The sequence below is a fragment of the Adiantum capillus-veneris genome, chromosome 27, assembly GCF_014529385.1.
Source record: "Adiantum capillus-veneris isolate H3 chromosome 27, ASM1452938v2, whole genome shotgun sequence".
NCBI lineage: Eukaryota > Viridiplantae > Streptophyta > Polypodiopsida > Polypodiales > Pteridaceae > Adiantum > Adiantum capillus-veneris.
The window spans coordinates 50,100,242-50,114,183 of NC_140957.1; the positions used below are offsets into that span (position 1 = coordinate 50,100,242).

At 40.8% G+C, this 13,942-nt stretch overlaps 1 protein-coding gene across 1 annotated transcript; it reads left to right on the plus strand.

The window, feature by feature from the left end:
• Positions 1-1,367: 1,367 nt before the first annotated feature.
• Positions 1,368-2,619, plus strand: LOC147421937 (glutathione S-transferase U25-like). The gene is made up of 2 exons (XM_086502518.1): positions 1,368-1,720; positions 1,794-2,619. Exons 1-2 carry the CDS (start codon positions 1,409-1,411, stop codon positions 2,190-2,192), a joined length of 711 nt encoding a protein of 236 aa, XP_086358644.1. The 5' UTR covers positions 1,368-1,408; the 3' UTR covers positions 2,193-2,619.
• Positions 2,620-13,942: the final 11,323 nt, after the last annotated feature.

A 13,942-nucleotide genomic window follows, 5' to 3' on the forward strand; every position in this document is an offset into this window, starting at 1 on the left:
ACATCAATAATGGTAAAAAAATTCTTTTAAAAAATCAATAATGGTAAAATTCATGATCCCCTTTGAAAAAATATCAATAATGGTAAAAATGTGAGGGTTGGTCTTTGTGGGACATTTAATCCATTTTTTACGGGTGAAAAATGTTACCCCCCTTTTAAAAATACACCATGATGTCAAAAAAACAATAATATCTTGGAAATTAGAAGGGCTTGAAGGGTGCGTAAGCTCAACGGTAGAATCTCTCTCTCTCTCTCTCTCTCTCTCTCTCTCTCTCTCTCTCTCTTCAAGACCAAAGAAGATCGAATCAAATTCCTCGAGCACTCAAGGCTTCTCAAAGGCACCACTCTTTGATTTGCAAAAGATCTTACACCCTCCCAACTCAAGCAGAAGAAGGTAGAACTCCAAAAAGTGCGTGAAGCGCGCATTGTAGGAAAATGGGCAGTTTACCGAGGAGGTAAAGCCATTGTCCAGGAGTTTCGAACTCCAAAACCAACTGTCCCGTCACCTCTCCCTCCTCCATAGGCTTCATCTTTTTTGCCCTTCTTTGGACCCTCATTCCTTAACTGAGATGTATTTAACAACTCCTCTTCGTAGACAAAACCCTTTGTACTGTTTTTTTTTTCGGTCCCATAGGTCATATATGACCTCCATGGACGATAATATATTTATCTCTCTCTCTCTCTCTCTCATGGTCATTAACGTGGATAACAACCCCTTCATTTGCATGCATATCCTCAAAGCGAAACATCTCCAGGTCTACGTTAGATGGGCTTTTTTCTTTTTCTCAAGCTCTTCAAAGAAATGTAAACTTCCAAAAAAATCAAAAAAGTATTAAATAATGGTAAAATCTCTCTCTCTCTCTCTCTCTCTCTCTCTCTCTCTCTCTCCAATGATCCTCTTTCATGAAGAGTGAACTTTCTAGATATGGTGTTTAGATCCATCCTTGGCAACGTTTGTCACTATCTACCATAGATGTCTCAAATGCGATCGACAACCCTAGATCATTGGGTGATTTCATCCATCCAATTTTTTCAAAGGGGGCAAAAATGGTTCCCCTTACTTCATCCCCACTTATTGTCGAGGTCACCTCTAGTTCATCGCCCTGGCATTGCACACATTTGAAGCCGAGACCTCATGGTTACCACGCAAAAGCCATACCACCACGCTATTGAGTGTCATGTGTCCATGTGGCATGAAGCTTAGCAAGCCCAAAAACTCTTTTTTGTGGAGTCCTATGTACACTCTGAATAGTGACAGTCGTGCCATAATGGCTTAATCATATTTTACTCGACAAAATGAAAGGAAAGGTGGTCCTTTGAAAGTTAGGGAAAAATTATATTGCAATGTCTTAACCCAATAGTTTGAGGTATAGGCTACAAAAGCATATCTCTCTCTCTCTCTCTCAACGATGAGCCTCAAGGTGCTAAACAAACTAGAGAGCGCGTTCGGGCTGAGGGTGCTCATCGCCCTCAAGCACAAGGGCCTGCACTATGAGTACCAGGAAGAGGACCTTGCCAACAAGAGCCAGCTGCTGCTTGAGAGCAACCCTACCCACAAGAAAATACCTGTGCTCATTCACAATGGCAAGCCCATCTGCGAGTCCCTCATCATTGTGCAGTACATTGATGAGAATTGGCCCTCTTCTGACAAGCCCATCCTCCCCAAGGACCCCTACGACTGCGCCATCGCCTGCTTCTGGGCCGACTATGTCGATAGGAAGGTACAATTTCTGAACTCCTGATTTCCATCTTGCTTAATTGGGCTGCCATGACAAAATGACATTATTGCTGTAGGTGTTTGGTGCGGGAGCTCAGATCGTTTCGAGCCTAGCTGAAGAGCTTGTAGAGCAAGGCAAGAAAGATCTCATAGAAGCGATAGAAACACTGGAAGGAGTGTTCCGCAATGTGTCCCGCAGCGGCGATGGCAGTGGTGGTCTGTTTTTTGGAGGGCATGATATAGGGTTTGTGGACATCGCCTTGGCCTCCTTGCTTTCCTGGCTCGAAGCTTATGGTGCTGTGGGGGGCTTCAACGTCTGGGAAGAAAGCAAGTGTCCCCACCTGTCCAAGTGGGCAGAAGCTGTTGTGGAGTACCCAAGTGTGAAAGAGGCCCTCTCGATGATTCCCACTCGGAGGGTTGTGGAATTTGCCCATGGCATCAGAAAGAGGCTTCAAGGGAACTCAATAGATTACTAGCACCTTTGTGTTTACTTCAGTGACGATGTAAAGGACTGTAAGCTTGTAAGATAATAATGTTCAAACAAGCCGTCTTGGCCGGGGGTGGTTAATAGAGAGAGGCCTCTTACTACACGGCTAGGTTTGAACCAAAGCACGCCCTCTTACATGGGCTAGAAAAACCATATGGAAGAGTTAATGGGAGTAGGAAGGCTTAGGTTGAGAGTTGAAACCTAAAACTTAGCCTGGTTCGACTCTACTTGGTCTCGGCTCCATCCAGGCATTAGGAGGTTTATGGAGCCTCGCATGGTACATGTGTCTCTTTTTTGGATGGTGGCTCTTGCCTCAGTCCCTCTTCTTCGTGAAGCGTATGCTATCATTTTGAATTTTCAGCATTAACTTTTTTGAAAAAAAATTGATGTTTTACTATTCATAGTGTGGCCTCCAATCTTGAGTCTCATGTGTCTCTATTTTAAGGAATCTTTTATTATTGACGTCTACTTTTACTTGTTGTTTTGGGTGTTGTCTCTCATCATCTTTGAACATTCTCTGGCATCCTTTCTTGTTTATTATTGAGAAGGTATCATTGTGCAATACTACTTTGGTGTCCTTAGTTGAGGCCTTCATCATATATGGTGTACAAATTCTATGGACTTATCTTATACATATTCTCGCAACCCGATATGTCTATGATTATTCTCGTCATTGTTTTTTCTTATGGCCAACGTTTTGTTTCTTTGTTTTACAAAAATATTTTATTCAAGAGGTTTGCTTATCAACTTTTAAAAAAAAAAACAAAACTCACAATTGTGAGTGAATTATATTGAACAGCCCAAAAAATTACAAGGTCTTGTCATGCTCTTGTTAAGCCATGACATCATCGAGGGACCATATTTACATCAGCTATTAGGGCACCCACCCCTACCAACCCACCCCCTCATCCTTGGTACACAAGGTCCATAATCTTGTCATTCTGAGATGTTTTATTTAGCAATGGCCAAGATTTTCCCCCATCCTAGGCATTTCACTGCTGACAACAAGGCACAAGTAGTCCTAGACCAATCCTTCGAGTGTTGCTTGCGTCCGAGTGTCCATATTTGCACTTTGCTTTCTTGTATAATTTCTGCGAAGCTTGCCATCTTAAAACCTCCTTCAAACACACGGCGGTTTCTTCTCTGCCATACATTATGTAAGAAGAAGTATCTGACGATCTAAGTGATGACGAGGAGTGCAGGACTACCTAAATTCTTACCTCCAAGGAATAGGTCAGTCTTGAAAAAACTAATTTTCCATGTTCTTTGGACCCACTTGCATATTTTCCCTGCGAGGCGTTGTTACCATATACATGTAGTAGTGGTGTGTGTGAACACACTACGACCGTCGGGGCATTTTTTTCCTCTTTAGGAGGTTTTTTCCCCCGAGCATTGTATATACACCCATCACTCTAGGGCTATCTATCTTTCAATTGCATACTAAGTAACACACTCTCTATTTGTGCCTTGAGCTTCCTTCGTCTTCTCCAAGCTGTGTTCATTTCTCTACAACCCTAATTCCAACAATTGGTATCAGAGCAGGATGCGTCCTCCTGGGCTTAGTCGCCAGCTGCTCCAGCACACGCCTACTCATTTTCTCCGATTTCAGTGAGCTTTGGCAAGCGTTCGCAGGTCGACAAAATTTTTGGGAGATCTCGTAGAGCTTAGTCTGCTCAGATTTCTGATTCGAGCTCATTTCGGCCTCCGTATCCACTACAGGCAGTGCTGCACAGGCTATTTTGTCATTTTGTGCAGAATTTTTGTCAGTGCCATTTTCTGCATAACAGGTGCCTTACAGTCTTCTACGGTTTGTGCTATATAGCACGTGTTGTTCCCGCACCATTTCTCCTATTTTCAGGCAGTTTTCACATCACGTGCAGCATTTATCATGGCTGACAACAACACAGATCTGTTGAAGATGTTTGCTGTTGAGGACAGGTTGGATGGGGACAACTACCCTATGTGGGCTTATATGATGCAACATGTTCTTGTGTCAAAGGGCGTCTGGAACATTGTGCAGGGCATTGATGTACGTCTTGGTTCTGAGGATGTAGGCGATCTTGAGGATATTGCAAGTCTTGCTGCCATTAGAGTTGTTTTGCCTACGGCAAAACAATCTCGTTGGGATGTAAAGGATGTGCAGGCTCATGCATTGATGGCGTTGTCTGTGAAGCGCACCATTGTTTCCCACATTCGTTAAGAAAAATCTACAAAAGAGGCTTGGGATAGATTGGCTGGTCTTTATGCAAGCCGCAATGAGGCTAAAATTGTTTTGTTGTGTAAAGAGCTGGAGTCGAAGATTATGCATGAGGAAGATGATATGGACACTTTCCTTGCTGGTGTCAAGGATATCAATGAGCAACTTATTTCTGCAGGTGAAGTCATTTCAAACAGTTCCCTTGTGCACACTGTTCTTGATGCTTTACCAGATTCCTACCATACTTTTGCTAGTACTTGGAGACTGATGACCCAAGGAAATCCTGAATTTGTCAAGTTTGATGCATTATGCACATTGTTGTTGCAAGAGTCACTTTCCAGAAAAAACAGAACTAGGCAGCGTGCAGTTGAACAAGCTTTTATTGCTTCTCAAAGAAAGGGTGGTAACAGCAATGCAGCCACTTCTTATGGTTCTGCTGCGAGTGGCAAAACTTATGTCCCCAATGCTTTTGCTGGCAACACTTCATCTGGCAATTCTGGTGATAAGGGCAAAAAGAAAATGCGTTGCCATTATTGTAAAGCTAATGATCACTTAATCAAGTCGTGTCCTAAGTTGAAGGCCAAAGAGGCTAAGAAGAAAGAGGGTGGTTCCACTGCAAATGCTGGTTCCACTACAAATGCAGCCATTCTTGAGTCTTCTGTAAAAGGAGACTGTAATGCTGATGTTGATGTAGAATGGGCTTTTAGTGCAAAGTGCACTTACAATCCTGCTGTCCATGATGCATGCTTGTCAGTTGCTGCAGATTCACATGTGTGGTATTTCTACAATGGTGCTACAAAGCACATTACCTCACGTCGTGAATTGTTCACCTCTCTTGAGTTTGTCCCTCATGGGAATTCACTCACTTGTGCCAACAATGCCTCTTATCCGGTTCAGGGAGTTGGAAAGATTGTGCTTACTGCTTCAAATGGCAGTTCCTTCACACTTGTTGATGCACTTTATGTACATGGGATCAAGAAGAATCTCTTGTCTCTATCCGCACTTGCTAGACTTGGACTTGTAGTCAAATTTGTGGATGACAGATGTACAGTTCATGGTCTCAGTGTTGGTAATGAACTTCTTACATCTGGCCTCTTATGCCGTGGGCTCTATAAGCTTACTTTGTATGATAAGTGTGGACAAAAGTTTGCAAATCCTGTTGCAGATTCAAGGGCTATTTCAGATGCAAAATTTTGGCATGCACATTTTGGTCATCTGAATTTTTCCAGTTTGCTGCGATCGGAGAAATCTAATATGGTTGCTTCTTTGCCGCCTCTTGAAGCACCTATCAATCATGTTTGTGAAGGCTGTATTTTGGGTAAGATGCAGTGTTCTAAGTTTCCAAAGGATGGTTCAGTTCAGGCAAAAAGCAAGTTGCATCTTGTGCATAGTGATATTTGTGGGCCCATGCAAACTTTGTCCTTGGGCAATTACCTGTACTTCGTGACTATCATTGATGAATACTCCAGGCATGCATGGGTATTTTTGCTTAAAGTAAAGTCCAAAATGTGCTTCAAACAATTTCTGGCTATGGCTAAAAATTCCTCGAAATGTACTATGGGCACCCTCCGTTCCGATCAAGGGGGGGAGTATATGTCTCATGAATTCAATGCATTTCTAGCTAGTCGTGGGATAAAACACCAAGTACAGTGCCTTATACACCTCAGCAAAATGGTGTTGCTGAGAGGAAAAACAGGTCACTTACGGAAACGGCACGATGTATGGTCAAAAGTCAAGCTTTGTCGCATTCTTTTTGGCTTGAGGCCATCATGTGTGCCACTTATGTACTAAATAGGTGTCCTATGAAAGCTTTGCAGTCTATTACTCCATATGAAGCATGGCATGATAGAAAGCCTTCTATTGAGCACATGCGTGTTTTTGGTTGTTTGGAATATGCTTTGGTGCCACAAACACAGCGCAGAAAATTGGATGATAATGCTGTCAAATGTATTTTTGTTGGTTATAGTGCTGAAAGCAAAGGTTACAAGTTGTATCATCCGCAAACAAAACGTATTCTGGTTTCACGGGATGTAGTGTTTGTGGAAGATTCTGTTCAGCCCTTGTTGTCATGTACTAGAGAAAGTAATGTAAGCTCACAGGACATTTATGACACTTTGTTGCCTCTTTTCAGTGGTGGAAATGCGAATGTCAATTCCAATGAGGCAAATGTACAGCCTATGGGGGCTTCTGAAAATGTTATAGATCAACCTATTACTAATGCAGATGTACATAATGTACTTGATGAGGAAAGGGCTGAAAATGAGCAAGCTAGAGGTATGCCAAAATGCCTGGTGCACACTTTGCGTGACAGTAAATTGGATGCACCTTTGTCCAATCGTACTCGTTCAGGCTCTCGCCATGCATCTTATGCATCAGATTGTTATGCTTTGGTTGTGTCTAGCTTACATGATGTTGAGGAGCCTCTGTCTTTTGATGAAGCACAAAATTTAGAAAATTGGATGGCTGCCAACAATCAGAATATGATGCACTTATAGAAAATGACACATGGACTTTATGTGATTTGCCTCCTGGCAAAAAGGCCATTGGTACGAAGTGGGTTTACAAGTTGAAACGCAAGCCGGATGGTGAGATCGATTACCATAAGGCTCGACTTGTTGCAAAGGGTTATGCATAGCAAAAAGGCATAGATTATGAAGAAACTTTTGCTCCCACTTGTTGTATGACTACTATGCATTTTCTATGTGCATTGGCAGCTCATTTTGGTTGGGATGTACATCAATCAGACATTGTTACTGCTTTCTTGAATGGTGACATATTTGAGGAAGTTTATGTAACGCAGCCTCGCATTTTTGTCATAAAAGGACAAGAGGACAAAGTGTGCAGATGTAAGAAGGCTTTGTATGGGTTGAAGCAATCTCCTCGTGCTTGGTATGAGAAAGCTGACACTCATTTGTTCAAACGAGGCTTTCGTAAGAGTCCAACAGAAAGCACATTGTATGTAAAGCGTGAGGGTGATGTACTTCTCATTGTGGTTCTTTATGTCGATGATTTGCTAATCACTGGACCAAATGAGAGACATATTGTTGAATTTAAGGCTGATTTGAATGCTACTTTCAAGATGAAAGATTTGGGACCGTTGCATCATTACTTGGGTATATAGTTTAAGCAGTGTGATGGTGGTATTTCCTTGTGTTAGAAAAGTTACATAGAGACATTGCTATGTAAGTTTGGACTTGAGGATTGCAAACCTATTGCCACTCCGATGGAAACAGGTTTGAAGTTGATTCTACATGATGCTGGCGATCCTGTTGATGTCAGTCTTTACCAAACTGTTGTTGGCTGCCTCATTTATGTATGCAACACGAGGCCGGATATTTAGTTTGCAGTCTGACAGGTCAACAGATTTATGCATAGCCTAGGATCTAAGCATTGGCAGGCTGTCAAGAGGATTTTTCGCTACCTTAGTGGCACTTTACATCTTGGCTTGTTTTATCCCCAGGGGGATCATTGCCGCCAGACTTACATGTTTTTTCGGACTCAGATTGGGCTGGTTGTTTTGACACGCGAGTGCCCACAAGTGGTTTTTGTTTCATGCTTGGCAGTTCATGTATATCATGGTTGAGCAAGAAGCAACCCACTGTGGCCACTTTGAATTGTGAGACTGAGTATAGGGCAGTCTTCACAGCTACGGTTGACTGTGTATGGCTCGGACGCCTTATGGCTAATTTGGGTGTTGGACAGGACACTGCCAACACTATCTACACTGACAGTCAGAGCACATTGGCAATTTCAAGAAACCCAATTTTTCATCCTTGCACAAAGCACATTGAGGTGCATTACCACTATGTCAGGGAGAGGCTCTCAGCAGGAGAGATCAGCTTGGCGTATGTGCCAACACAGTCCTTGCAGGTCTTTTCACAAAGGCATTGTCTCGTGAGAAGCTGGAAGCTTTCCGCAAAGCTTTGGGCTTACTCCCCTTTGTGGACTGATCATGTCCTCAGGGCATGGCACTTCCCTTTACTCATGTGCCAGCTCTCATTCACCGCATCACTCCAGGGGGGATTTGTTACCATATACATTTTGTAGTGATGTGTGTGAACACACTAGGACCGCCGGGGCATTTTTTCCCTCTTTAGGAGGTTTTTCCCCCGAGCATTGTATATACGCCCATCACTCTAGGGCTATCTATCTTTCCATTGCATACTAAGTAACACACTCTCTATCGTGTGCCTTGAGCTTCCTTCATCTTCTCCAAGCTGTGTTCATTTCTCTGCAACCCTAATTCCAACAGGCCTTTGATAGTTGGGGAGTCCATGAATAGGTGGGCCAGATCTTCACTAGCCAACCTGCACCCCAAGGATCGATCTGACCCAATCCCTCTCTCTTGAATCTTCACCCCCGTCGGTAGAGCACCCCACATAACCTTCCATAAGAAAACCTTCATGTGTTGCGGAACCTTTGGCTTCCATATGTTCTCCATTACATGCTTCCACCTTGCCGCCGGCCATTGCTTTTTCCATAGCTTGTTAAGAGGGCTAGACCTATTCTTCTTTTGCATCATTGTCTGATAAATGCTTTTAGTATGGGTTTTCCATAAGAGGCTGCTTCCGGGCCAGTTCCAGGCATTCCATTCCAACACCGAATCACAGATTGGCATCACTAGATTGTCAAGCTCTTTCATCACCTTGTGGATATATTGAGTCTTTAAAATCTATTATAAATCAACTTGTTGCTATTAGGTCTCCCTAATCTCAAAAAAAAAAAAATTCTTTCAAAACATCGTAAGTGCGTAAGTGAAGGGTGAGTTTAGGAAATGAAAAGTCATGTAAAGGTGGAAAGTCAAAAGACATCCGAAGGTGTAAAGTCAAAAGAGCACCGTTTGTGTCCATATAAAGAGGTGGTCGACTTTTCATTGGTCCATTTGTGTTTCTCTTCTTATTCATTCTAACATTTTATTATCTTTAAATTGTCCTCTCTCTCTCTCTCTCTCTCTCTCTCTCTCTCTCTCTCACACACACACACACACACACACACACACACACACACACACATACACACACAATGTTGTATCCATCCTTCTCACGTCCAACCAATTTTGTTGTAAATTTGTGTGCTTCATCATTGCGCCCGTTGCTGCATACTATACACGAACGCATTGTTTTTGTTTTTGTTGAGGGAGTCTTTGAATTAGGAATACCTTTTATTTATTTTGAAGCCATTAGGAATACCTTTTAATTTAAAAAGGTATTGTTTCACAAAAAACATTTGATTACACTTCTTCTTGATATGGTGAAGGATTCTTCCTATGATAACATTGTTACCATTGTTTCTAACAAGGACAGTTTAGATTTTGACCAAATCTGCATTTTTAATTGAATAGTCAAGAACGACATAATTCAAGTCCTGATGCAGATATGATTTCATAAGAGTAGACTCATTCACAACAGTTGAAACATGCTTTTTACATTTGAAAGCATCCATTTCAATGAAAAAACCATACAAGTGTTTGTGGCATGTCAAGAAGTGCGGAGTGCGGCTAGGAAAGCGTAGGGCCTCTGACTGTGAGAGTTCGCAGCAAAATCAAGCAAGTTGTAGAATGTTTGAGGCTAAAAACACACCCAAAAAGAACAAAAATCCAGCCATGAAAGCTTATCTTTGAAAAAGAACCAAGATCAAGTCAAAATTCTTGTGTGTGTGATGATTTGGTGTAGCCTCATTGCCAATTACACAGTTGCAGTGCTCTTTTGCCCGGATAAAAACCCTATACAAACGCTTCAATTATCCATCGTAGGAATTTCATGGAAGCTTCAGAACTTCATTATTCATTCCTAAGTAGGTATTTGAAGAGGGGAAACCCTAATTGGTGGCCTCAGAGCCTCGAATACAGGGGTGGAACAGCACGGGACTACACTAGCATACCTTAGATGCACGCTTTGTATCCCTTCACAGAGGAGCTTATAGTGCTGATATTTCTCTTCTAAAATATTCTCTCACTTCTCATAGTCATGGCACCATGAGTGACGTGGCATTTTAAGCCATTTTTGACCAATTCTGGGTCATTTTTAGCCCAAAAATGCTATTTTTTGCCCGTAAAAAGCCCAAACAAGCTAGAAAAAATCCCTAACATTGTGGAAAAATTCCATTGGGATTAAATTTTATCTTGAAACTCATTTTACCACTTGCCAAGCACTCTGGATGCATCTCTTCCGCTCGCGCATGAAACCTGCTATTTTTGGTCGAGATTGCCACATTGATCTTTCTAGGCAAAATGAGTCTGCCACTTCGATACACTTGACATTTTTACATTTATAAATCAAAATAGGCATATATTTATGTGAAAAGGCATGCCACAGTGCCACGTTTAGGGCCTCACTATCCCGGCAAGGTATATACACGACTACAATCGTGGCATCTATTTTCGCATATATCACACTATGTACATCATAGCATTTGGTCCTACATAACAAAAGCATTGAGAGTGGGGTAGATATTTTAGTTTCACATTATGCACGTGCCACGACATGACAGCGGTAATAGTTTCTATTGTCTCAAATTTCCTAGCAAGCGTTTTTCTTATTGCAACAAAAATGGTCATAGTGAAGATGATTGTTGGGCGCGTCCATATGTTGAAGAACTCATCCCTACCATTAAAATAACCATGTTTATCTAGAGATTCTTTCTCTTCTTTTGATTATTGTGGATTATCTAATCATCATACTTACATATGCTTTAAGCATCGGCTCAAAACAGATTGTAATAAAGCATATGCTCCTAACTCATCATAATAATATTAAACTTGAAAAAAGATGTGTTTTATGTTTGGTCCCTCTAGAAAAAATACTTTATATACGTGATGGTTTACATTTTATTATCGATGCTGGTGCTACAGAAAATATGACATATCAATCTAAGTGGCTACATAACTATCATCATCACCAGTTAAACGTGTTGTTTATCCTACTTATGATATGAGTTGTCAAGTAAAGGTATTGGAGATTTATATATTGGTACCTTATCTTCTTCCACTTGAAATTTTCAAGGAGTGCTACATGTTTCAGATCTTCAATGTCATCTTCTTTCAATCGTCAAACTCATTGATCTTGGTCTGTTTGTTGGATTAGATTATATCAAATGCCGTATTGAGAAAGATGGATAAACTATTGCGACTACTTCTTGAGATAGTAATCTGTTTGACTCTTTTTGAACGTGACACGATACGGAAGAGAAAAATAGATTGATAAATGAAAATATAGAGTATGCAAAATAGATAAACAAATAGAGAATCTCTATATATAAAAGCTAATGATTACAAGAATATTATAGCTCATTTCATAACCTCCTAACCACCCCCAAGCTATCCCACTCTCAATCACAATCACGCTCACAATCTCAATCACGCTCACAAACTCTGGATAGCAACAACAATCATCATCCAGATCACAAACACGATCATAATTTCAATCTCATGACACCTTGTAGAGATTTTGTTTCACTGTGTTGAGTAGATATTTGATTGGTTTCTTTGATGTCTACAAAATAGCCAAAACAACATACTCATGTGACCAATTCAACACAATAATCGCATTAGAAAACATAATTTTGCACCATCATAAAGGAGTATAATCACTTCTTGATTAGGTCAAATAAAAGAGACATTACCTGTGTATGTTTACTTGTAAGCTAACATATTGCTGCTTGTAGACAAACTTGTTACTGCTAGCAAATTTTTTCTATCATAACTTTGTCACAGGAACTCAAAATGACAAAAACAAGTCTAGTCGATAAGGTAATGGGGGTAGAATTGCAAAAAATCACTTATTTTGGCTAAAAATGCAACTTTAATATTACAACTCATAAAAAGCCTATTTTCAAGTCTTCATAACTTTTCCAACTTATTTTAAGCTTATCCATGTATTTTAAGGTAAAACATATGGAAATAAAATATTGATATTGATAAAAAATATCAATTTTGACTACATTTTTACTTTACTGTCTATAGCCAAACTATCCTTTATTCAATAATCATTAATAAACACATATTTAATGTATTAGTTTAGAAAACAAGAGAATATATTTTCTCTCTCAACATCCTGAACTCGTTCGCATAAGACTAATACTCTTTACCTAATGAATTATAGAACAATCTTTTAAACCGTGTACAATGGACTTTAAGAATTTTAAAAAATAAGTCCTATTAAATTCTCCCCTTATCAAAATCAACTATGCTCTCAAAGGTCAAAAAAGAGGTATTTAGCATACAAAATATCAAAGTCAACGCAAGAGGCATCTTCTATGTTGGGATGTGAGGTTTTGTTGCATCTCTTGTGTGAACAATCTCTTCCACTTAGAAAAGTGTCATGTATCAATAACCCATGTGAAGAACCCCCTTACAACCCATGTGTAAAGAAAAGCCACTTGTGTTTGTGCGCAGGCAGCCACATCTTGTGCTCATGTGTCAAAAAGCTGTCTCTTTTGTATAAACTTATATAGAGGCACATTCTACATCTTTATCATTTGCAATTATACCCTATTGTATTGTGCAATAGTCTCTCTCTCTAGCTCTACACTATCCTCTCCAAAGCATTCCATTAGCATGAATGGCACACTAATCCACCCACCTTAACCCAAAAATGGGTATCAAAGCCATAATGGTGATTAACACTTCCTAATCACTAAATCCCAATCTTCTCTACTTAGTCCTCTTATTAGCTTAGCCACAAACTAATCTATTTCTTAATTATCTCATGATTAGTAGGGATATGTTCCTTGTCCTTCCACTGAGCCACTACCCTCAATTTGAAACTAATCAGGGAATGAAGAAATAGAGCTCTTTGCTTAGAGATTTGTTTAATGTTTTTTGCATTAGTTTGTGTATGAAGCCTTTGCAATTGCATTCATAATTTATTTTTCCTCGAACACATGACGCATCGCATTGTTGGTATGTGTACATAGCCTCATTCACAGCTTTCAATTGCAAAATTTGGACTCAATTGAATAGGTGTGTGTGTGTGTGTGTGTGTGTGTGTGTGTGTGTGTGTGTAGCGGCGATCGCTAGCTTTTGATTGAGCCCTTCCATGGTTACTATGGGCTAAGCATTGCAAATTGATGGTGTAATTAAAATCAAGCTTTGCAGCTCATTTTTTTGGCTTTTGCAGAGCAAGTTAGAAACATTTGTGTTTAGGTGCATAGTTATGAGGACAAACTCAAGTGGGAGCCACCCCTAAGCAGGCTAAATGCCAAGAGTTTGTCCGTTGAAAATTTTTTCATTAAAAAAATGAGAGCAAAGAAGGCGCCCATCCGGATTCAACCCCAACAACTCAGCCTGTGAAGTGCTACCCTTTATCGCCACGCGAGGCCAGGCCAGTGCAGCACCTACAAACTCACTCGGCCACCTATCCCCGCTACTACGCTTCCCTAACCCCATCAACACGAGCTTCACAACCTCCCATCGAAGCTCAGCACAGGGATTGCCTACGTTAGCACAACCATCAATCTCCTCTACCTCGTTCGTTCGCAATACAACCTGCCAAATCACGGCCTGGTGACCTCGTACTGCTTGTCAGCTACCAATTCAACTTCAG

Bases quoted from the DNA above. Each gene is read 5' to 3' on its own strand.
- LOC147421937 (XM_086502518.1), top strand. From the start codon at position 1,409: ATGAGCCTCAAGGTGCTAAACAAACTAGAGAGCGCGTTCGGGCTGAGG. The intron at 1,721-1,793 runs GTACAATTTCTG...TTATTGCTGTAG, and splicing joins CCGACTATGTCGATAGGAAG to GTGTTTGGTGCGGGAGCTCA.